The sequence below is a fragment of the Myiozetetes cayanensis genome, unplaced genomic scaffold (genome assembly GCF_022539395.1).
Source record: "Myiozetetes cayanensis isolate MyiCay16 unplaced genomic scaffold, myiCay2020 scf28, whole genome shotgun sequence".
In the NCBI taxonomy this organism is placed as follows: Eukaryota; Metazoa; Chordata; class Aves; order Passeriformes; family Tyrannidae; genus Myiozetetes; species Myiozetetes cayanensis.
In genome coordinates this window covers 421307-444796 of record NW_026087499.1, presented here as the reverse complement: position 1 = coordinate 444796, position 23490 = coordinate 421307, and the positions used below count along the sequence as shown (strand labels likewise).

Sequence of the window (23490 nt, the reverse complement as noted above, 5' to 3'; positions counted from 1 at the left end):
ACACAGTCGTTCCTCAGCGCCACACTGGAGTGTTCCGAAAACCCATCAGGAATTATAAAGTAAGGATTCCAGTTTCCATGCCACCAGCACCTCGAGAAACATTACAATAATTATCAGATAGAAGTTGGCAATGTTTTCTCTTGTTTTTTTAATAAAAAAAGAAAATCCAAGCCCAAACCCAAGCCATTCCCACCAGTGCCCCTTCCTGAGCCATACCGCAGCGCCTTCCCCACGGAACACCACAAGCCCCAGGCGTGAACTAACAAGCAACTCATTTCCATTCCAGCGAGGAAGAATAATGTAGAACTCAAGAAAACAGTGAACCTCTTTGGTATATAACAACAGAATAAGTTATGCCACACAGCTCAGTGGGAACCATTTCAAAATGGTCACATTTAAAAGAGCATTAGCTAGCCCAACCCTTCTCCTGGTTGGAGATTTCCCTAGGAGCATCTCCTACTTGCCCTGACATCTCAGCTTTTGCCCAAAAGAGCAGGTGAGGATCTCGGGTGATAAAGCCCTTGGCAAGCCTGGCAGCTGCGGTTCTTTCCCAACCCAAAATCCTGGGATCTCTGCAGGACAGAGGTGGCCTGGCAGGATAGGAAGCAGCGTGATTTGGAAGCAGGAAGAGGGAACAGAGGTGGCGGCGGGAGGCAGCGGCTGCAGCGATGACTCCGCATCCGCAGCAGCAGCTGAGGGAAAAGGAGCAGGCTCAGAGGTGCTTGGATCTCTCCCTGTGGACACCGAGGCCTAGAGAGAGCCGAGTGGTGCCACACTGCCAGCGCTCTGAGGGCGGGCAGAGCTGGAGGCTGCCACCCCAGTGCCAGCTCAAGGAGTAGGGCCCGAGGAGATTAAAGCTGCAGCACTGGGCTCACGAGGTCAGAAAGCTTTAAAATCGAATTATGCAACAGGAACGATCTGCTGCCCAGCGCCTCCTCTGCCCGGGGCCCAGAGGGCAGTGCTGCTCTCCAGCAGAACTGGTCCAGAGCGTTCCAGGACAATTCAGCTGCTGCAGGCAGGACGATTCATTCTCTTTAGGGTTGCTACAGGCTAAGTTATCTGGAAGATCCCTGAATGTGCAATGAAGGGCTGATCTTGAGGAGGAGGAACGAGCTTCTGATCTGCAAAAGTCCCGGGAGGCTGCCCCGTGCCACAGCCCTCCACCAGCTCCTTCTGGGTGGCTGGGAAATACCAACAGGCACATCCCGACACCGATACCACACAGGCACCGGGCACAGCGGGAGCTGGGCATTTCTTCAGCCAGTCTGGTTTTCACCTGCATTACAGTTCCAATTTGACTCCTTTAATAAAAGGGAGACCCGATGGCACTTTCCTTTTGTACTCCAGGTACTCTTCTCCAAAGAAGTGAATGAGTGTGATCTCCTCCTCCTCGATCCGCTCCCTGAAGAAGCGCCAGGACGCCAGTGCATAGCCCACCACACAGATGGGATTGCAGAGCAACACCTGGAACAGAGGCCACTAATGAGTGTCCCCTCAAGAGCCTGAGGCTGCCTTGTCCCCACAGCTCATCCAGCTCCGGTAACATTGCCAGGGGCTCTAAATGCTCTCCAAAGGAAAGCTCCCAAAAACCCTTGTGACACCTCATAAATACTTATTTGTCCCCAGAATGAAGGCAGTGGTGTGCAGGCAGCAGGCGGTTCTGGCTGCCCTGGCTCTCAAGAGCTCCGTGTGCCACCCTTACGGTCCCTCTCCAGATAAACAACCCAATGCCAACTCCCAGCCAGCCACGAGAACACATGGCTATGGCAGCACTGAGCTACAGCTCAACCACAGCTGGCCAGAGCTGACCCTCTGGCTGGGGCCCTGAGCACTCTCAGAGGGAGTTTCCTTGCCCTCCGGCACAGGACTGGTGTTTAGCAGAAGCCAGGCTGAGTCTCACTGCTCACAGAAGGCATTTTGGCCACATGGATACAGGAAACTCTGGACACTAGCTTTAGACCAGCAGCAGATCACATCCCAGGCCTCCAAGAGGGTTCTAGCTCAAACTCCAGCCCCACCACCCCTGCTTACTGCACTGAGCGAATTAAGGCAATGGGATCTTCCCAAAGATTGCATGAGGCAGGGCACTCAGGGATTCCTTGTTCCCTGTGTGCCCATGGGAGGCAGCAGAATCAGTGCCCAGGCCACCCATTCTGCAGAACACTGTCTGCACCATCACGGCATGGCCAGCACTGAGAACAAAGACCTGGACCATGACACGAAGGTATGTGTACCATGTTAGATATGGTACCTGTGTTCCAATGCTCCAGTAAAACCATCCCACGTAGGACGGGTGCCGGAACCACCCGTACACCCCGCTCGTCACGAGGGTGTGGGTGTCGGATTTCTCGTTCTGCACGATGTGATTGAAGTTGGAGCCGGCCGTGAGCATGGCCGCCTTCCTCAGGCAGTCCCCGACGATCACCATCAGCAGCCCCACGGTGCTCAGCCAGGTGATCTGCTTCAGCTCTGTGTGGACAGGGAGGAGCACAGCGGGTTTGCACAGCTCTTGTGGGGGGCACGGGGGCTGCTCGGTGGGTGGGCTTTGCCCCCCACCCCGAAGCACAGCGTGTGGCAGCAGCGGCCACCCAGCAAAGAGATAAAAGCAGCACCCCCTGCCCGGCGTCAGCGCAGCATCAGCACAGATTACCCCGCGGGGCACGGATTTAGGGGCTCAGCAAAGCCAGCACAAAGCAGACAAGGGCATGCTGGAGCTGTTATGAAACAAGAAAGGGCAACATCTTCCCTCTCTCAAAAACAAGCAGAAGAACACAACCACTTTGCCCCACGTTGGGCAAACAGCAACAGTTTTTACCAGTTTGATTTTATTCCCGGTCAAAAGACAATGCCCAGGTGTACCCAAAGTGTTATTCTTGTACCAGTAAGGCATGAAAGGGCTGAAGACCCCGTGGCCCGGCATCTCAGGGCAAAGGGAAGATACCCAGTGCCCTCCAGGGCAGAACCCGAGAGGCTTTGAGCAAAGAGGGATTAAGGTCATGGTAAAGCTGCTCCAGGACTAGCACGGGACAGTGAGCTGGGGGTCACCTACACTTTGCTAAGTGACAGGGGGCACACAGGCAAGCCACGTGCAGCCAGGCAGAGCCAGGGAAGGAAAGGGTGGCTGACCTGGGAAGAGGAGCTTCTCCAGCGTGAATTCCACCCAGGAGGACAGGGCAGCCAGATTGTACTCGAAGCTGTGGTTGAGCAGGAAGGAGTCCAGCGAGAGGCTGCGTGGGTTGTTGATGGCTGTCACCAGGTACTCCGAGTAGTGGAATAGGGAGAGGGAGCACATGTACCTGCGGCGCGAGGGAGGGAGGACAGGTCTGGCAGGGCCGGGCAGCACGTCTGCCCGGCCCGGCCCGGCCCTTACCATCCGAAGTGGCGCCAGGCGGAGCGGCCGGCGCTCAGCAGTACCCCGCAGCCGAAGGCAAAGCCCAGGAAACAGGCCCGGACGGCGATCTGCAAGCACAGGAAGGGGAGAACGCGCTGCCGCCGCCGCTTCCCGAGCCCGGTGGCTCCCGACGGCCGTCCCCCGGCACCGGCCGCTCTGCGGCCGCCCCCCGCCCCACTGCCCCGGGCCGTCTCCGAACCTTGTAGAGCGGCCGCGGGTAGAGCAGCAGCAGCGCCGCGTTCACGCCGGCCACGTGCAGGGCGAGCGCCAGGCGGCCGCGGAGGCCGGGGGCGGCCAGTAGGGCGGGGGACGAGCCGAGCAGCAGCGGCAGCGCCGCCACCGAGGCGCCGAGCAGGAAGGAGGCGAGGCTGGCGCGGCCCTCCCGGCCCAGCCGGCCCCGCCGCGCCGCCGCCGCCATCATGGCGGCCCCGCCCCGCCCGCGTCGCCCGGGAAACCAGCGCGCCGCTCTCGCGAGAGCGGCGCCGCCACAGGGCTGCCGGGCGGGGCGGGGCGTGACTCTCGCGAGAGTTGCGCGGTGGGCGCGGCACGGGTGGGGCCGTCCGGTCCCGCCCCCCCGGCCCCGGCCCCGCCCTTCGCTCCTGGACATACCGGGCACGGTGACCCCCGCCAGGCACGGTGATCCCCGCCGAGCACGGTGACCCCCGCCGAGCACGGTGACCCCCGCCGGGCACGGTGACCCCCGCCGGGCACGGTGACCCCCGCCAGGCACGGTGACCCCGCCAGGCACGGTGACCCCCGCCGGGCACGGTGACCCCGCCAGGCACGGTGACCCCCGCCGGGCACGGTGACCCCCGCCAGGCACGGTGACCCCCGCCGGGCACGGTGAACACCGCCGGGTACGGTGACCCCCGCCGACCATGGTGACCCCCGCCGGACACGGTGACCCCCGCCGGGTACGGTGAGCCCCGCCGGCCTGGGCAGCCCCTGCCCGCGCCCCAACAGCGAAAACATTGTTGGATATCTGAGCCGCACATCCCTGTCTCAGCCTAAGGCCGTGTCCTCCGGGCCGCTCACTGCAGGCACGACAGAACAGACCGGCCCCCACATCACTATAACCTCCTTTCTGGTAGTTTTGTTGTTTGATATCCCAAACAGGGACATCTGTCCCGGCAGGAACTGCATGGGATGTGCACATCCAGGGGCAGGAAGCACACGGCACCACTTGGGGACCATGGGTGGATCCTGGGGAGGCAGGAGTAGGGAAAAGCACAATTGTTTGAAATAAAGGTGTCAGCCTTTTATTCCAGTCAATGAAACAGACTTTATTAATGCCACAGGATTCCTCAAATAACTTAGATGTGCACACAGAACTACCTAGAGATGTCACAGACATTCAGCGCGGTCCCGGTGCCGCGCTTGCGAAAGCTTTGGTGTGCATGGTAGGACAAACCAGCGAGTTGAACACAGCAGCACAAGGACACGCGTGCCCTGCACGCCTCCATCCCGCTCCGGAATGGGGAGTCAAACAGTGACAACAGCTCCGAAAGCAGATGGCAAGCGCCTGGGAAGGCTCCCGGGGGCTCTCAGTGCCACCTGAAGCACGAAGTGTGCGGCGCTGAGCCCACCAGCAGTGAAGCAGCGGTGCCGGCGGCGGCAGGGGCGAGTGGAGGCGCGGACCAGACACGACACGAACGGGAACAACCTGGATGTTTGGCGGGTGCCAGCAGCAAGGGTGGAGGGCAGGTCACTGCTGGGCAGCCTGCTGCATCTGCGCCTGCCGCTTGGCTTTGGTCTGCAGGTACCTGCCCTTCCCTTCCTCAAAGCGCCGCTTCTCGTCCTCCGTCTCCGTCTGCAGCCACAGAGAGAAAGCGAAACCCCAGTGTCAGCGCTGCGAGTGCTCACAGGAGGGAAATGTGCCACCCCCATGGAAATGTGGGGAAAGCTGCCCTCCCTGAAACACACGCCGTAACAGCCAGTATGCTCCTGCACAGAGCAGGACCTGCGCCACATCAAATATTAACCAACAAACATCCCCAGACAACAGCAACTTGTCAAAGCCCTGCCAGGATCAGGGGAGCTAAAAATAGGTAGGAGGGCGGGAGCAGGGACATCAAGGGGAGCAGGGACAGGGAACATGAGGGCCTCCATCGCTGCTCACAGTCCCCTGCTCCAGGGCCTGCACGCAGCCTGTCCTCAACCATGAGAAAGGAGAAAACCCCCAACCTCCACACCGTCAACGTTCAAAAGAAATAAAAAACCAAAGAAACAAACAAAAAGAAACCCTGCAGCCTGCTCTGGCAAGTCTCCTTTGTGCTCATATTTTTCTGCTGAATAATTCAAGGGAAGAGGATTTGTTGGAAAAAAAGCCTGCTGGGCTCTGCCCTGGGAGAAGCAGAAGAGGCACTGGCCCCACTGGTTCCAGCCTGGGGGCAGAGCTCTTACCAGCAGTTGCGGGACAGGCAGCGGCTTCCCCTCCTTGCTCAGGGACACGTAGGTGAAGAAGGCGCTGACGGCACGGTACCGCTCCCGAGGCTCATCCACAAACGGGTCAGCATCCACAAAGACTTCAATTTCCATGGATTTATTGCTTGTGAAGGTCATGCGCCCCGAGATGGTGATGACACAGCCTGCGAAGCAGAGAGGGGCCAGTGAGGGAGCAAGAGGTCCTGCATGTTTTATGCTTAAGCTGTGTCTTAAGCACAGCTTATTATCACAGGACAAATCTAACAGGGACTAAATTTCTCTGCCAGTGTATCCTGAACATACACACATAAGGGAGCCAGGACATGGCACCATGGGTGCCTGCCACCACCCTCAGTACCTTTTTTGATCTTCTCATGGAAGTTGATGGCATCCACTGAGGCAGTGACAATATTGGTCTTGCAGTGGCGGGCGGCCACAATCCCAGCCACCTCATCCATGAGCTTCATGGTGACACCTGGGAGAGGAAGCAGAGGGTCCTGTCTCAGGAAGCTGGTGGGATGTGGGAAAAACCACACATAGGTCAGTAAGGCCTTTGCATGGCCAAAGCTATGCTGAGGAGTCAGACCAGAGACTGAGTCCCAGCTTCAGCAAAACCCAGAACCAACACAAGGACTCCAGTCAACACCAGGGCAACATCCTCACAGACATGCCCTTAAGACTGGAAGCAGCTCTGAGCCATGTTGGTTTTGTTTTTAAGGACATGGTTAGATGTGTGTTGTCCCAGTCTTGGGCAGACTCGCCCCTCCCCTGGCTCACACTGCACATGCCAGCCTGGCAGTGACAGACAGTGCCAGCCAAGAGGAAATGACTCCAGCTAATTGCACTCATTGTATGCTGACTTTTGTACTCTGGGATTTGTGATCTCAGAGACTGTGGGAGAACTGTAGGATTTACAGTTTGAGCGTGTCAGTTTTGGGGGCAATGAAACACACAAAGCTTTTGCCTTCCTCTGAAGCAACTGTGCTCTGGGGAAAAGCCACCCCGAGCTGCTGCCGAGCGCTGTGCAGGGCAGTGCTCACTCACCTCCGTGCACAAAGCCCAGCAGCGTGCAGTCTGACGGGCCCACCAGGTGGATCAGGCTGGACTGGCTGTAGCCGACGGTGTGTGGCTCTGGTTAGAGAGCAAAGTGGGGTCAGAGCTGCTCCGCTGGCACCCATGCACCACCGTACACCCCTGCTTTAAGTCGTCCAAAGGAAGAAAATGTGGGGCTGGTTTATGCAAAGCTGAACTATGTTCAAACCAGAGGTTAAACTGAGCTGAAGTAGTCCCTGACTGCTGCCTCCCTCTAATCCCCACCCATCCATTTTATTCTAGCTCAGTTCATTTGTTTCTTTTCAAGAGCATGAAAGCAAATGGGAGTGAACTGGGGCACATGGCTGTGCTCCTCCCTATGCAGCTGAACCTCCCCGACCCTGCTGCACAGAACCTCCTCTTTCCCCTCAGCAGGAAGACCTCGGCCCCCATGCTCCCAGCCCTGGCACATGCTGGTAACCCCTGTCCCGCCACCACCTCAAAGCGACAGAAGTCACACCCTCTGACTGCCAGCAGAGGAAATCCTCTGCATTTTCCATCTAATGGGAGATGCTGAAGGAGCTCAAAGTAGGGAAAACCAGACAAGCCCCCGACCGCTTAGGGCGGGCACCCACAAAGCAAGACACACCGAGCCTTACCTTTTGTCTGCCTGTCTGTGAGCAGGGAGGATAGAGGGGAAAAAGCACTTGAGCAACTTTCATCTCCCATCATCCCCCAACATTCCCTGTGTGCTACCTCTCTGCCTCTGCCCAAGGACCATGGCTGGGCCTGGAGGCCACCATTGCCCAATGCTTGCATTTACCCCATGCTGTGCAAAACCAGTTCCAGCTGCCCAGGAGTGCACAAGGGATACACGGAGTGGTGCAGAAACAGGGTTTTTGAAGAGAGCATCCCACCCTCCAGCCCCCATGGGGCATCACAGCTGTCCACCCGGCTCTCCCTCTGCTCACACTCCCATCCCCATCCCTGACATAGTGTTTCAGAACACACACACACACACAGAGCTACGGGGTCCTGGGGACAGCTGGAGTTGCCTCGGGGATCAGTTTGGCCTCCCCATACTGCCATTTGCACTGACCACACATGGCCTGAGTTACCTGGGTTGATGATGGGGAAGATCACATCGCCGTTTCTCTGCTTAGTTTCCAGCCGATCCAGCTTTTGCTCCTCATAACGCTTCTTCCCCTCATCCTCCTGCTCCTTTCTCGTGTACTGGAAGGGAAGGCTGGTAAGAACAGGGCAGCAAAGCCACCAGCACAGCCAAGGGTGCCAACAGGGCTGGGTTAGTGCCATTCCCCAGGGGCCGAGTTCCAGTTTTGGGGGACCAAAGTGAGCTGTCCTACCTGGATGGGGGGAACCTCAAGGACCTTATTGACGTTCTTCAGGGACAGAGGCACATACCACAACGTCGCCTTGTTTGTCAACTTCTTTGCCCCTGGAGGAGAAGGGGGCAGAGGGTGACAGTGCCAAGGCCAGCAGTGCTGTGTGTGCCACTGACCTCGGGCTGGCCACACACCAGCGATGCCACCAGCACATCAGCACAGAAGCCCTGCTGGCTTCTGCCGGGCTTTGGCTCACAGCAGATGTGACAATGCACTTTTGGAAAGGCATCCTGGCAAGTGGAGCTAGTTGCCACAGCAACAGCAGGAAAAGGGCCTTTTTCAGGCCAAATGGGCAGCGAATCAGGCAGGAAGAGTTTCCAGCAGATATTGCCGTTCTTCACTAAAAAAGATCAATGGAGCCATAACCCTCAGGGAGCCTGCTTGGCCTCCCTTCCCAGTGCCAGCTCTCCCCACACCCCCAGCACTCTCAATAAACAGGTAAGACCTCCCCTCTGCCCAATGCTGCCAGTGATGCAGTGAAGGATGGGATCACCACTGTGAGATCTTGACTTCTCACCATTATTCCTGGAGTTTTGGGACACAGCCGCAGGCAGCCACTCACCTGTTAAAATGTTTTCAGACATGACGTTGACCTGGACCTCCACGGAGTGCCGGGAGGTGTAGGTGATCTCAGCACTGACGTTGGCCACCTCGCCGATGCACATTGGCGAGAGAAAGTCTGTCCGCTCCACCCGTGCCAGTGCAGCCACGCAGGGCTCCTGGAGACAGTGAGACAGCTGGGATAGTGACCCCAGCCACGCCACGGGGAACCACAGCGAGTGGCTCCCTGGGGCCAGCTGTGCTGGAAGTAGTTCCAGCACTTCAAGCTCCACTTTATCAGCCACAGGCTGCACTTCCTTCCTCATATGTAACTAACGCCCTGACCCGCCCTTCGAGGGAGTTAAAATATTAACAGCATGGCAGAAATGTTTCTGCTCGTAAACCACAATTTCAGTGGGATGCTTTCAGCTAGGGGGGGAGGGGGGGGCTGGCAGCAGCAAGCTCCCAGCAGTGTGCACGCAGGAGCAAGCGCTCCCAGTGCAGGACCCCTGCTGCCAGGAAGACTCCTGATATCCAACAGGATGTCGAGAGTCACGGTCTGAGCCCAGCGGGCACCCTGGCTCCTACTTACTCCGGCCTGGGAGTTGCAGTGGCGGGTGCTGATGATGGCTCCCGCCTCCTCAATCATCTTCAGTATAGTTCCCCCGTGGACATTCCCAGCGATGTTGGCATCGTCCGGGCGCATAATCCTGCCGGGGGAAGGACATGGGAGCTCGCAACCCCGTCCCGGTCCCGGTGCGGCTTCCCGGAGGGATCCCATCGCTCACTGGTCGAGCTGCCGAGCCATGGCTGCCCGCACGCGGCTCACGGTCAGTGCCGGTGGAAACCGCGCCTAATTACCGGGAGGAGCGGGACGAGGCAGCGCTCTTCTGGCGGGGTAGCCGGCGGGCTCGGGGCCGCGCCCCGCCGGGCCCCGCTGCGGCGCAGGCCGGACCGGGCACGTGCAGCCGCTCCCGGCAGCGGCGGCGGATTCTGCCAGCGCCGGGCAATGGCCCGGAGAGAGGAGCGGGGGATGCCGGGGCAACTGCCTAAGGGCGGCCGTGCCCGGGAGCCGCGGGGGCACGGGCGGGAGAAGCGCGGCTGCCCTGCCCGCTCACACCCCCTGCGGCACGGAGCACGGGCGCGGCGCTGCCGCGCTCTGCCCCCGGCCGGGGTCGCCGGTAGCGCGATCAGCGCGGGCAGCACCGCCGGCAGCATCCCAGTTGCAGGTCGGCGCCTGCCCCCTTGCCCAGCCCTCCCCGAGCCCCCGGCCGTGGAGGGGCCCTACCTGGACACCTGGATGGCGGCCGGGCCCGGGCCCGCGGCCCCCGGCTCCGACATGGCGGCACCGGCGCCCCGCCCGCAGCGGCTGCGGCACCGCCGCGCCCAGCCCCGCCCCGCCCCGCCTGCCGCCGCTCGGCATTGGCGGGCAGCGCCGGGCCACGCCCCCCGCGCGGGGAGGGGCGGTGCGGGGCTGTGCGGGGCCGTGCGGGGCCGTGCGGGACCCGCGATCGGGGGTCCCTCCGCCGCCCCGGGTTGTCCCGCCTGCGCGGGGGCTCGAAGGAGCCTCTGTCTTCGGGTCGGCACGGGCAGCACTCCCCGCCGCTCCCGTTTTCGGCCCCTCTCTCCGTTTAGGACAGAGCTCCGAGGTGCGCCCAGGGCTTTTGGGGCGTGTGGTGACGACAGCCCCGAGCAGGCACGGTCAGCTCTCAGTGAAGAGCAGGCAGGGGCTGGAGAAGTCCAGGGCCCGGGCTGTGGGGTCCCGGGGATGTCGGGAGCCGCGGCACTCAAGGCCTCGCCGACCGGAGGCAGGATGAGCGACGATGAGCGACCTGAGCATCCTCTCGTTGATGCGGGCGCGGCGGCTCGTCTCCATGAGGGGCCGGAGCCTCTGCCGAAAGACGGGGCGGTCCGGGTTGCGGGGGCGGGAGTGCCGTAGCTCTCACCTTGCACGGCTCAGTGGAAGCGGGTGGAGCGCGGCGCCCGGTGGGGACGTGCTGCTCCGCCGCTCGGTACCAGCTTTATGAGCCGCCGGCTGGGCAGGGCGGGAGGGCCGGGAGGGAGGGAGGTGGGCAGGACGACCTTGCCGCTGTCCTCAGTGCTGATCGACCGGCACCGTCGCTGTCCGCGGTTCTGACTTGGGGGGGTCACCGCCCGCCCTCCCACTCCGTCTACTGCCCATCCCCGTGCCCGCGGTAGAGGCCGCCGCTGCCCGCTCTGCCCGGGGTCCCGCCATCGGTTCCCTCCCGCGGGGTTCCCTCCCCACGGCAGACGGAGGCGGGGCGGCCGCCCCTCCAGCGCCCCCCGCTCTGCCCGTGCTGCCGGAACCGACAGCGCACGTCGGGGCTGCCGGAGGAGCCCATCCCCGCCGCGCCTTTCGCGTAGGCGGGCGGCGACACCTGTGGAGCCGCTCGGAAAGCCGCGGACGGCGGTGCCGGCAGTCGGACACGGTTTACTCTTGGGATACTCCCGGGCCGGCTCTGGTCCCGTCCCGGTCCCGGTCCCGGTCTCGTTCCCGGTCCCAGACGCCACCAGGCAAAGCGCGGCTGCCCCGGCCGAGGCCGGTAGAAGCTTTGCGGGGGTCCCGAGCAGCGGGCGGCGAGCAGCCGCCGCGCCGTCGGGCGGGGCGGGCGGAGGCGGCCCCGGGGGCGGGAGAGGAGGAGCCGGCGGGGCCGGGGGCGGCAGGGCGGGAGCGGCACGCAGTGCCAAGCGGCGGCCGGGGCCGCCGGGGCCGGGGCCGCCGCCGGGGCCACCGGGGCCGGGGCCAGGATGGCGCTGGAGCGGGCGCTGCTGGCGGCGCGACAGGGAGACGTGGAGGCGCTGCGGGGGCTGCGGGCGGCCGGGCTGCTGCGACCGGGGCTGCGGGACGCCCTGGGCGCCTCCCCGCGCACCACGCCGCCCGCGCCGGCCGCCTTGCCTGCCTCCGGTACCTGGCGGCGGAGGCCGCGCTCCGCGGGGACGTGCGGGCGCGCAATGGGGCCACGCCGGCCCACGACGCCGCCGCCACCGGCAACCTCGCCTGTCTCCAGTGGCTGCTCACGCAGGGGGGCTGCGGCGTGCAGGTGCGAGCGGGGTCGCGGGGGGCGGCGGGGGACGGCGGGGCCCCCGGTGGCGCGGTCGGCCGGGGAGACGTTCCGAGGTTCCACGTGGGTAGCGGCGGCCGCGGGGAGACGGCCACGCGTGGTGTCCCCAGCTCTGCACGGGCACGGCCCCGTCGTGCAAGGCCGGCGGCATCCGACGGACCCGGAGAGCTCCCGGCATCCCGGGGGTGCTCGGCCCCGAGGGCAGCGCAGATTCCCCAGGGCTGCCGCCCCCACCCGGGGTTACACAACGGCGACCCGGGGCAGTAAGCGGCTTGCCCCGAGGCCGGCCGAGAGTTAACGACATGTGACGCGGAGGAAGAGCGGGCGGCGGCGGGTTTGGGAGCGGGGATTAAACGAGGACTGGGTCAGCGCGCATCAGCGACCTCCTGGCCACGGGCCAGCTCTGCCCGCGCCCCATCGAGCGTGGAGGGCGGACAGGACGGCGGCGCAGCGGGGCTCGGCTGCGACTTGCCTGCGGGCAGGGGTTCCGCCACCGGCAGAACAAGGAGGGCTTTGTGCGGCACTCGCTGTGTACAGATGCAGGCCTGATGGAGGGCAGACACGCTGGTCCCATGGTCCCTCGAATGCCCTGTGCCCGCCCTCTGGCCCTGCTCCATCCTGGACAGCCCACCCTTCCGAGACCAGCTCCTGGCTGGGGGATGCCCCACAGCTGTCCACTGTCCACAGCCTCACATACACTCCCTTGCTGGAGGTGCTTGGGTCCCTGGTGCCCACAGCCATCCTGCTTCCTCCTGCAGGACACAGACAACTCTGGTGCCACCATCCTGCACCTGGCAGCCCGCTTTGGTCACCATGAGGTGATCGATTGGCTCCTCCGCTTCGGAGGCAGTGACCCCATGGCAGCCACCAACACAGGAGCACTGCCCGTCCATTACGCCGCGGCCAAAGGGGATTTCCCTTCCCTGCGACTCCTCTTGGGACACTGCCCCAGGTAATGGCCCCCACTGCTGCTAGTGAGAAGGGCTCTGCAGGAGGCTTGGCACTCACCTTCAGGAGAGGGGCTAGTGGGAGACTGGGGTACCCACTGCTGCCCCATCCCTCCCTCCAGCCTCTGGGCAGGGTGCCAGCACTGGGGATGAATGCTGCAGCCACCCACATCTTCGAGCTCCAAGGGCAACGTGGCCGAGTTATCAGGCCAGGCAGCCAGCTGCACCTTCTTTATGGCCCAGAAAGAAAGGGTGAGGAGGAGAGCAGCGAGTGCTGGCAGAAATATTGACACCGGCCACTGAGTCGGCTTCTGGGCTCCTGGCGCAGGGCGATAACACAGCCGCCTTTGTCTGCCTGCTGTTATGTAAATGGATTAGGCTGCCCGCCGAGGAGAGGCTGCTCCCGAAGGAGACAACCTCTCCGCATGCCCGGGGCCACGGGCATTGCTGGACGTGGCAGCCTCACTCAGACAGCTCCATTACAGCAGCATCTCCACTTTGCCTCCTGAGCAGTACCTGGAGCCAAGCTGGTCCTCCAGGCTATGTGGCACAGCAGCCCATTGGGCCTGTGGTGACAGGCCTTCCTACGGGACTGCAGCAGGTGATTAGGTGGCCCCTAATCTGATTTCCTGCAGTGGGCAGAGGCCACTAGAAATAACCTGGCCAAAGCAGAGCCGGGGGGATGCGCTGTTGCTCCATGCTCTCCCTGGCAGGCTCCAGGGCTGCAGATGAAAGGGGTTGCACAGCTTCCCCACATCCAGGAAGCTCCAGAGTCTCTAGAGTTGAACCAGAGCTCAGCACCCCTCTGTCCCTGTGTACCCCAGATCCCTGCATCCTTTCCAGGCAGGGCCACAGAGCCTGCTGAGGAATCCCTGCATCCCATGGCACTCACTGGCCAGAGCTGTCCCAGTCGAATGGGCAGCTCTGATTCTTTATCCCCTTGCCCCAGGTGTTCCAGCTTAGCCCTGAGCACCTCTGGGATTAACTCTTGCAGTCCCAGCCCAGCCCCAACCCAGTCAATGCTCCCACTCGGTGCCCGCTGTGTCAGCAGTGAAGCCCCAGTGTGGAGCAGTGGAGCAGTGCTGGCGTTGGCTTTCACACTTCTTGTCAGGGTTCCTTCACTGCTGTCACTGCCTTCCCCCTGAATTATTTAGGGCTGGCCCTGCTCCTTGTGCCTGCCCAGAGGCTCCGTTACAGCTGTGAAATCCAATCCCCAGTGCGGCCACAGAATGCTGGTGCTCCCAGCCCACCTTCACACCAGCCCAGAGGGTCTCCGGCAGCCGGTGGCCCAGCATGGGGTCTCAGCCATCTGGCAAAGCAGTTTACTGGTGCCACTCAATTGGCTTAACCCCTTCCCAATTAGTGGGAAATGGCAATCAGGGACTGACTGTGTGCCTGTGCTCCCACTGTCCCCTGCATCCCAGATTGCCACCACCCCAGCCTCATCCCCAGCCCCTGCTTGGGGAGAACCCAGTGCTGTGCCAACCTGGCACTACTGAACTGTGGCATGGCACAGTATGGCATGGCATGGCACAGCACAGCAGGAAGGTAGCACTAGCCACAGCCTGTCTCACAGTTACGGGGATCAATTATTAAGGACCTGCGATCATTGTGATAACAGACCAGAGTATTTATTGCTCTTCCTTTTTTAAATATTCAACAGGTTTTTTTATGGAGCACTTAATCAAACAGCTTCCTATGGGGTGGGGAGGCAGGATGTGGGATGTAGATGCAGAATATGGGGCAATGGGATGTGGGATGTGGGGTAAAGGATGTGGGAGGCAGGACTCTGGCTGTGCAGTTTGGGCTGTGCAATTTGGGGTGAGGGACTGCTGGGGCAGTGGGGTTGCCAGGGGGCAGCAGGGCCAGGCAGCACCATGGTGCAGGTCCGCCTTTCCCCACCAGTGCCATGGCCAGTGTTGCCTAAGCTGCTTACTTTAAAATACGACTAAATTGCAGTGTCCAAAAACAGCCGGAGGAAGGAGCTTAGCCTAAGCAGGCTGATTAACTTAGTGACCTCCCGCTGCAGCTGCAGCCACCGCCACAGCATAAGGACCCATGGGGAACCACGGGGTAGAGGGATCTCAGCCTGAGCACTGCCCTGCCTGCCCCCAACTGTGTCTCCTGTACCCTCCATGTCCCTTGTCCCTGCACCCCGCACCTCCCCGTCCCAGCGCTGCCAATGTCAGTGGCCACAGGTGACGGGCGCTGTGCCCCACTTGCAGCACGCTGAGTGCCCAGACCAAGACGGGGGCTACCCCACTGTACCTCGCCTGCCAGGAAGGCCACCTGGAGATCATCCAGTACCTGGTGCAGGATTGTGGGGCTGACCCCCATGCGCGCGCCCATGACGGCATGACCCCGCTGCACGCCGCTGCCCAGATGGGCCACAACACTGTCATCGTGTGGCTGGTAAGCGCTGCTGGGGCACGGCATGGTGGGCATGGCACGTTGAAGTGGCATGGCATGGGGCTCATCGCACAAGCGCTCAGTCCCCCTGCCCACGCAGATGAGCTTCACGACTGTGAGTCTGTCGGAGCGGGACGCTGAGGGGGCCACAGCCATGCACTTTGCTGCCAGCCGTGGCCATGCCAAGGTGCTGAGCTGGCTGCTGCTGCATGGCGGGGAGATCACTACGGACAGCTGGGGCGGCACACCGCTGCACGACGCTGCCGAGAATGGCGAGCTGGAGGTGGGTGCTGATGGCCAGTGGGGTGTCAGGGCAAGGTGAGGGCTTCCCTCCAGCCCTGTCATGCCCTCCCACTCTCCCCAGTGCTGCCAGATCCTGGTGGTGAACGGTGCCGACCTCAGCATCCGTGACCAGGATGGCTACACGGCAGCCGACCTCGCCGACTACAATGGCCACAACCACTGCGCCCAGTACCTGCGCACCGTGGAGAACATGGTATGGCAGCACCCAGGACCAAGGCTGTGGGAAGAACACAGGGAGCACACAGGGCCCTGCTGCCCCCGCCCTGCTGCCTGACCCCATGGCTGTGCCAGCAGAGCGTGGAGCACCGTGTGCTGTCGCGAGACCCCTCAGCAGATGGGGAGTGCCGGCAGCCCGACTCGGGCATGTCATCGCCAAATACCACGGCATCGGCTCCCCAGGCGCGCTTCGAGGTGGGCTCCCCTGCCAGCACCCTCTCCAACTACGACTCCTGCCACTCCAGCCAGTCAAGCACCGGGGAGAAGAGGGGCGGCCCCCCTGGGGCCCCTGCCGCCCGTGAGTGCGGGGCCGGAAGGCGCGGGGTGGGGGGCATGGGACCAGCCCCCCCTGACCCCCTGCCCTGTGCAGGGGTGCCTGAGCCGGCGCTGGCGGACATGCAGGCGTACATGGACATGCTGGATCCTGAGACGCGGCCGCGGGGCCGGGGCCCAGCAGGCGAGGGCCCCCCACCGCCGCCACCCCCTACCTTCCCCCCACCACCTCCCCACCTCCCACCACCCGGCCACCCCCACCACCCCTGGCTACCCTGCACCCGCGCCCCCCACCGTCCCCCACACTGCTGACATCTATGTGCGGGCCAAGAACAACCTGCGTCACGTGGAGAGCCAGGCGCTGCGCCGAGAGGTACGGCCCCATGCAGGGTGTCCCCTGCACCAAGTCCCATGCACAGCTCAGGGGACATGGACATGCCACATGGGGGGGACATGCCACCAGGCACCCATCCTCTCTGAGGAGCTGTTGCCTGTTCTGAGAGGGGACAGTCTCAGCTAAAGGCTATATGCTGGCAATACTTGCATACACGCTGGGGGGCCTGGGGTGCAACCAGCAGCAAGGAAACCAGCGATGCTTTGGTTGCTCCATGGCACTGGGCAGCCCCATTTGACCACTGCGCTGGCTGGAGCACCTGGCAGCACTGTGCCATGGCAGCCGCGCCCATGCAACCCTGGCAGTGCCATCAGCACCACACTGGGCTGGGCGTGGGCAGCAGCGCAGGCGGTAACCCGAGCGGCCGGCTCCAGTGTCACCCGCGCCACAGGTGTCGGGTGGCACAGCCAGTGCTGCCAGGAGCTGAGAGGGCTCAGCCAGGCGTGCACAGGTAAGAGGGGTGCAGCCCCCCGTGGCGGGCTGGGGGTCAGAGGGATGCAGTAGATTAGGGGTTGTCCTGACCCCCTACCATGGCTCTTACCACCCCCATGGGGACGGGATTCTGGTGCACGACCATGGCCCCATGGCTGGGCACTGGCAAAGCCCAGCAGCACAGGGGATGGGGCACATGGGGCAGGGGGCTCGGTGGAGCGGTGTGTGCCACGTGCGTGGGGGACTTGGGATTTCATAGTGCTCGTTGTGCACAGTCCTGGCTCCTTAGCACTTATCAGGGTAATGGACTGTCCTGGGGAGGTGCAGGCATGTGCCAGAGCAGTGTCAGAGCAGTGTGGGTGCCCCATGCAGTGGGGCTGGATGGCATGGACCCTTGCGCTAGACTTGGGGCTGTGGCTGCCGGAGTGGGAGCTGGGCTTGGCCCAGCGCCCGCAGTAGCTGGAGCAGGAAACACCAAGCTGGCACTTGTTGACTTAGCTGGGGCTGGCAGTGGCAGCAAGTATCTGGGCTCACGGTGAAAATGGCATGGGCGGAGGTGGTTCACGGGGAAATGCAAATAGTGGGGCCCCCAGCAAGGGGAGCAGGGCCATGCTGCAGTGGCACCCCAAACCCAGGAAACAGGCACAGCCCCCTGCAGTACCAGCAGTAGCAGCACCACCTGCAAAAGCCGCTGTGGAATGCACCGGGGTGAGCCGAGGCTGCACTGCCTGAGAACCCTGTTCAGAGGGAAGTTTGGAACCGGGCCCCAACCCCGCGCGGGATAAGCTCCCGGTAATCCGCTGGGCTGAGGCTCGGCACTCCTATTCCCAGGAGGTTATCCCAGGGGAGGCTCAGCCAGGATTCTGGGCACAGGCTAAGGGGTCACAGTGCCAGGCACTGATGCCACACACTGTCACCACGGCATGCAACCCCAGTACAGCCGTGTGCTAAGCAGACCCTGGGCACACACCTGCCATCCCCACTAGCCCTGCATCTGCCACACAGCCACTGCTGGCACAGCCCTGCTCCATCATGGCTCTGCCCCATGGTCACAGCCAGGCACAGTGGTACTGAGGTGTGCTCCCCGTTGCAGCTGGCATCGCGTGACACCAGTCCCGAGGGTCTGCGCAGGGCTGACTCCAGCAGGCGGTCGAGGAATTTCGGCAAACAGCCGAGCACCGGTGACTACTACAAGCACCTGGGGCACGTCACGGCTGAGCAGCCCAGCCCCCGTCGAATGGCGCACAGCGAAGAGGTGAGACCCAGCACCACGAGCCTGTGCACAGTTCACTGGCACCGGCACCAGACAACGCCTGCCTGTGCTTTCTCCCAGGCATCACCCATCTCGGCAGACACCATGCGCAATGGGGAGAGCAAGCCCAGTGCTGAGCTGCCACCACCACCGCCACCTCCACCACTGCCCGACACCACCTGCCCAACGACCCCACCACCACCTCCGCAGGCCGAGACCCCCGCCGGCCCCCGCCGCTCCTCCTCCTCCACGGGAAGTAAGTGGTGGGGTCACAAGTGGGCATGGGGAGTGATCTCAGGCACTGTCCCATTGGCTGCACTGTGGCACCAGCCACCTTGGCATGTCTCCTCCTGTGGCACTCTGGACGTGCGGCTCCTGATGGCCTTTCTGTCCTTCTCTCCTCCGGTGTCGGCGCGGGGGCCCTCACGCCCGCTTGCCCCTTCCTGCTCTCACTGCTGGCCGCTTCTCTTCTCTCTTGTCTCACGGTGGCCAAATCCTTCCTCTGCCACGCACCCTGCGCCGCCTCTCTGCTTCTCTCCCTAGGAGGAAAGGCGCTCAGGCAGATGAAGAGTAAGTACCGCGGCCCCGCGCTCCTCCCTGCTCAGGGGGTGCCCTGGCACGAGGCACAGCCAGAGGGGCCTGACCCAGCAGAGTCCTGTGCTGCAGCCACAGGACATTGACGGCTGCTGGGACCAGCGACTGCCCGCAGCCCTCCTGCTGCCAAGCCCTCGCTGCGCGTCGGTGGCCAGCGGTGCCACGCGGGAGGCTGAGCGCTGGTGCGGGGCTGCCGAAGCCACCAGGCAGGGCTGGCACGGCTGGGCTGGCAGCAGGGGCCCCATGGCCCCCGCGGCCCCGCACACAGAGGGCCTTTGTTTGCGCTCAGCCGGCCAGCGTGACCCCTCCACGTGAGCACACCGGCCGCTCCCCCGCTGCTGACCACAGCCGGCGGGCTTGGCCATCGCTCGGCACCCGCTTTATTAGCGCCGGCTCCTGGGGCTGGGGGGTTTCAGCCGGCACTGGATGGCAGCGTGCATGCCCCGCTGGGCCCTCAACACCTGCAGCCATCTGGCCCCAGCGTGGTGCAGCCGAGGGGGGCAAGCTGTGGGCACCAGCTGCAGGGAAGGGGCTTTGCCTTGGCACGGCACCATGGGCTGCTAGGGACCCACGCATGGCTGGCACAGACGGTGGGTGTTCGCAGGGCGGGTGGCGTGAGCAGTGGCATGAGCATCCCCAGGGTGCTGGTGCCACGCAGCCCTTTGGGCTCCGGGCTGGAAGTGGGGGTGCCTTGGGCTGTCAGTGCATCGCTGATGGGGGCTGCAGGGGAATGTAGGGCTGTCCTGCAGTGTCAGGGCTGCCACTGGCCATGGAGTCATCCCTTCAGAGGCAGGTCACTGCTGTCACACACAGCACAGTGCTTCAGGGGCAGGGGGTGGCACTCAGGGCTGGGGCTGCTGGAGCTGGGTGTTGGTGTACTGGGGTGCTGCTCCAGCAGGGTGCCATGGACCCAGTAAGCTGGTGTTGGAGTGCTGGTCTTATGGATCTAGGGAGCTAGGGTGACAGGCTGTTGAGTGCTGCGGGGTTGCTCCAGTGGGGTCCCATGGACCCAGGAGCTGGATGACATGGAGCTGTTCCTATGGACTCAATGATCTGGGTGTTGAGATGCTGCTCAGTGAGGTCCCAGGGGCTCCTGGATGGTGGGGGTGCAGACACCCCTCCACCCCTGTGCCCTGAAAACAGATGGGGGATTCAGGGGGACAGTAGCTGCTGCTGGCAGGACACTTAATGCTCATTCTGCCTCCTCTTAGGCACCAAGTCCTTCAACATGATGACCCCCACCGGTGACAACTCAGAGCTGCTGGCTGAGATCAAGGCTGGGAAGAGCCTCAAGCCAACTCCACAGAGTAAAGGCTTCACCACTGTCTTCTCCGGCAGCGGCCAGGCAGGGGCCAACGTAGGTGGTGATGGGGGCCTGGGGAGCCAGTGGCACAGTGCTGCACAGCATGGCAAATGCCCACCACCCTCCCTCCCTCCTTCCACAGGCAGAGTCGCCAGTGTCCTCCCCATCACCCACCAGGACGCCCACCCCACCAGCCACCCCCGAGGCTGCCGGGCCACCACGTTGCCTGGCAGGGGGCTCGCCAGAGCCAGTGCTAAATGGGAGTTCACCGGTGCCAGCAGCAGGTGCTGGGGCAGCGGTGGAGGTGGAGGCGCTGGTGCCGAGCCAGGACGAGCAGGGCCGGCCCATTCCCGAGTGGAAGCGGCAGGTGATGGTGCGCAAGCTGCAGCTCCGCATGCAGGAGGAAGAGGAGCAGCGGCGCAAGGTAGGGGGGTCCCACGTGCTGCGGTGGCGAGCGCGGCGTGGGTATGGCCCAAGCAGCTCGGGACCTGGTGAAATGGTGTGTGTGGCTTCACCTCCAGCTTCCAGCTGGTCTGGGGGGGACCACCCCACCTGCATGCAGGAGCATTACACCTGGGGATGCCACACATGGTGGCGGTGGCACAAAGTGCATGTGGCACAGCCTCAAGAGCCCCTTTGCCCTCTTTCCCGACGCAGCCCGGGACCCAGTCACCACCGCTGTGCCGGCGCAGGCCACCTGCCTGCGGGGGCATGCCAGCACCTGCCGGGCAGCTGACACGGGAGGAGGACATGCAGCACCTGGAGAGGCAGCTGGGGAGCCTGCGGGTGATGCACGAGGTGCAGCCAAGGCAGTCGCTGCTGGGGCAGCCAGAGGAGGAGCTGCCACCATTTGTGCCACTGTCCGCCACCCCGGCACCCCGGCATTTTGCCCTCGCCCGTGAGGACGTGCCTGCACGCAGCAGCCAGTCCCCCACACTGCTGAGGAGTACGGCTGTGCCACCAGCCACTCTGAGGGGCCAGGAAGCCCCCAGGGCAGAGGGGGCAGTGGGCAGCCCCAGTGCCCAGTATGATGTTCAGCGTGAGATCCTGGGCTGCGGTGTCTCTGTCCGCAGCCTCAAGGCCAACTACGAGGGGCCGGGGGAGCCCTCCCCACCTCTCCCCAGGGTCACCAAGCGCAAGTGGGTGCAGCCGCCTGGCAGCACCCGCCAGCCCATCCTGGAGGAGGAGTATGGGGATGGGGCATTACGGCAGAGCAGACCAGCGCTGCCAGAGCCGAGCAGCCCACGCGAACACACCAAGGGGTGCAAGGAGCGCGCTGTCTTCCTCTTCCTGGAGCACTGGAAGAAGCGGGCACTCGCAGCAGTGCCTGGGGAGGAGCGGCCACGGCGGGCAGGGAGGCGGCGGCCTGCGGCAGGGCGGCTGCTGGCCCGCTGGAGGAGTGTCGCCCGCCGAGTGCCAGGGCGTCAGATCCGGCGGCTGAGCCGCACCACAGTGCTGTACTGGCCCCAACACTTCCTGCCCCATGTCAGTGGCTCACCCATGCCCCACGACAGCCTCCCACTCGACCTCTTCATGCTGGGTTACTTCCAGCTGCTGGAGATGCCACTCAGCCCTGAGGAGCGGCGCTTCCGTCACCTTCTCTGCTATGAGATGTTTGACCGCCTGGGCAGCCACAGCTGGCACCACGTCCGCCGTTTCCACCGCACTGTGCTGGAGCGGGTCGAGGCTGGACACCGACACTGGCTTGATGGCTTTGAGGACCTTGTGCAAGAGTTTTTTGGCGATAACCCTGTGGCAGTGGCAGAGAGCCTGCCAGAACCCCCTGCCGTGGTCCCAGAAGGGCAGGTGGCAGCAGTGCCGGTGCCAGTGCCAGAGCTGGGCGAGTTCAGCGAGGAAGACGTCTGCCGCTTCATCGACCGCAGCTTCTCCTTTTGGAAGGAGAAGGAGGCAGAGATGTCTGACACCTGAGTCCAGCAGATGCTGTGGGCTGTACCAGCAGTGTGGCACGGGGAGAAGGAACAGGCTCAGGGGGCAGCTGTGAGCAGCAGGACCTGGTGGCCGGATGTGCTCGGCTGCCTCTGTGGCTCTGGCAGTGCCGTGGTGCAGCTCAGCTTGGCAGAGGGCTGGGTGTTGTTCTGTGTGGCCCCGGGTCGAGGTTGCAGTGTGCCGCTTGCCGTGGCTGTGTGTTGTGTGGGAGATGCAGCAGCGGGGCTGCGCTCCCCTCTGGCGTGGCATTTGTGGTGCTGGGGCAGTGTGGGCCCCCGCGTGTCGTGCAATAAAGCTGTGGTGTGCTGCAAAGGCTGGCCACGCCACATGCTCCTTCCTCCTCCCCGCGCCGGTGGAGGGTGGGCAGCAAGGGGCGCGTCGGCGAGCTGCGTGGTGGTGAACCCCACCAGCACCATGCCAGGAGTATGGCTCAGCCCAGCTACCAGAAGGATGTGATGTCACCCACCAGGATGATGCTGTGGCCCCATGGTAGCAGCGAGGGTGGGCTCCCAGCAGCGCCAGTAACACACCTGTTTATTGCAGGAGAAGGAGGAGGAGGCGCGTCTGGCCAGTATGCCGGCCTGGAGGAGGGACATCCTGCGTAAGAAGCTGGAGGAAGAGAGGTGAGCTGCAGACAGGGAATGTTGCACCCACTGGTCACTCTTGAAGCTCTGCTAACCCCACTCTTCCCTTTGCTTTCACAGGGAGCAGAAACGGTGAGTGCCACAAGCCCTTTCCCTGGGCGGGCGGGCACGGTGGCTCTGGCGGCTCTGGTGACCGCGGCGCCCCGTGCCCTCCACTGCTGAGCAGGAAAGAGCAGGAGAAGCTGAAGCGGGAGGAGGAGGAGAAGGAGAAGGAGCAGTCAGAAAAGCTAAGGACTCTCGGGTACGATGAGACAAAGCTGGCGCCCTGGCAGCGACAGATCATCCTCAAGAAGGGGGACATAGCCAAGCACTAGCCACGCCACGCCTGGCTCTTCACGGCGGGAGGAGGCCAGCGGGTCCCCCGATGGACCACAACGTGCCTCGGCACCCTCCTCCCGCCATGGATGGCCACATATCCCGACCCAGAGGAGTCCCCACCACCTCCCCAGGCACCCATAGTCTCCATCCCACTGTCACCAGCCTACCACCACCCCGTGCTGCCCTTTGCAAAGTGAACTGCCATGGGGTAGGGCACACGGCTCCTTGTGCGCTGCCCGGCTCGGCCACTGCAGCTGGGCTTGCCATGCTGCCCAGCTCCCTGCGCTCCCCACCGGCACTGCTCGCTGTTGCAGCACGCTCACCCCCACTCCTGCCCCTCCAGAGCCACTTGAGGCTGGCTCCTGGCTCATCTCCACTCAGACCACCTGCCTTTCCAGCAATTAAAACTATAAATCTTGCCAGCAGTGCCCCTCGCCTTCCTGGGGCTGCCCACACCACCCCTGTCCCAACACCATGCTCACCCACCGTGCTGCCCCCCTCATCCACAGCACCACAATCATCCCCATCACCCACACCACCTGCATCTCTGCCAGCACCCACATCACCCATCACCTGTGGTGGTCA

General features: G+C 63.3%; 3 protein-coding genes across 4 annotated transcripts; 1 reads left to right on the top strand and 2 right to left on the bottom strand.

Annotated features, from left to right (window-relative positions):
- Nucleotides 1-129: 129 nt before the first annotated feature.
- Nucleotides 130-3824, bottom strand: ICMT (isoprenylcysteine carboxyl methyltransferase). Its single transcript, XM_050322706.1, has 5 exons — nt 3591-3824; nt 3371-3459; nt 3127-3296; nt 2252-2469; nt 130-1464 (listed from the first exon to the last, which is right to left on the bottom strand). The coding sequence occupies exons 1-5, from the start codon at nt 3810-3812 to the stop codon at nt 1282-1284; spliced, it is 882 nt and encodes a 293-aa protein (XP_050178663.1). The 5' UTR covers nt 3813-3824; the 3' UTR covers nt 130-1281.
- Nucleotides 3825-4624: 800 nt separating this feature from the next.
- ACOT7 (acyl-CoA thioesterase 7) lies at nt 4625-10177 on the bottom strand. Of its 2 annotated transcripts, XM_050322543.1 has the most exons (10): nt 10079-10177; nt 9383-9500; nt 8813-8969; nt 8212-8303; nt 7966-8080; nt 7507-7521; nt 6860-6946; nt 6174-6290; nt 5795-5979; nt 4625-5201 (listed from the first exon to the last, which is right to left on the bottom strand). In XM_050322543.1, the coding sequence occupies exons 1-10, from the start codon at nt 10129-10131 to the stop codon at nt 5097-5099; spliced, it is 1044 nt and encodes a 347-aa protein (XP_050178500.1). In that variant the 5' UTR covers nt 10132-10177; the 3' UTR covers nt 4625-5096. The 2 variants fall into 2 exon arrangements, with proteins under 2 accessions (XP_050178500.1, XP_050178501.1); XM_050322544.1 differs by lacking the exon at nt 7507-7521.
- Nucleotides 10178-11559: 1382 nt separating this feature from the next.
- On the top strand, nt 11560-23324 carry ESPN (espin). The gene is given in 16 exon segments (XM_050322357.1): nt 11560-11662; nt 11665-11852; nt 12632-12825; nt 15046-15232; nt 15330-15512; nt 15594-15725; nt 15827-16272; nt 16274-16394; nt 17941-18102; nt 18181-18355; nt 18643-18669; nt 19905-20050; nt 20139-20420; nt 22487-22566; nt 22648-22659; nt 22754-23324. Coding segments are annotated over 16 exon segments (2586 nt in total). The 3' UTR covers nt 22902-23324.
- The last annotated feature ends 166 nt before the right edge of the window (nt 23325-23490 follow it).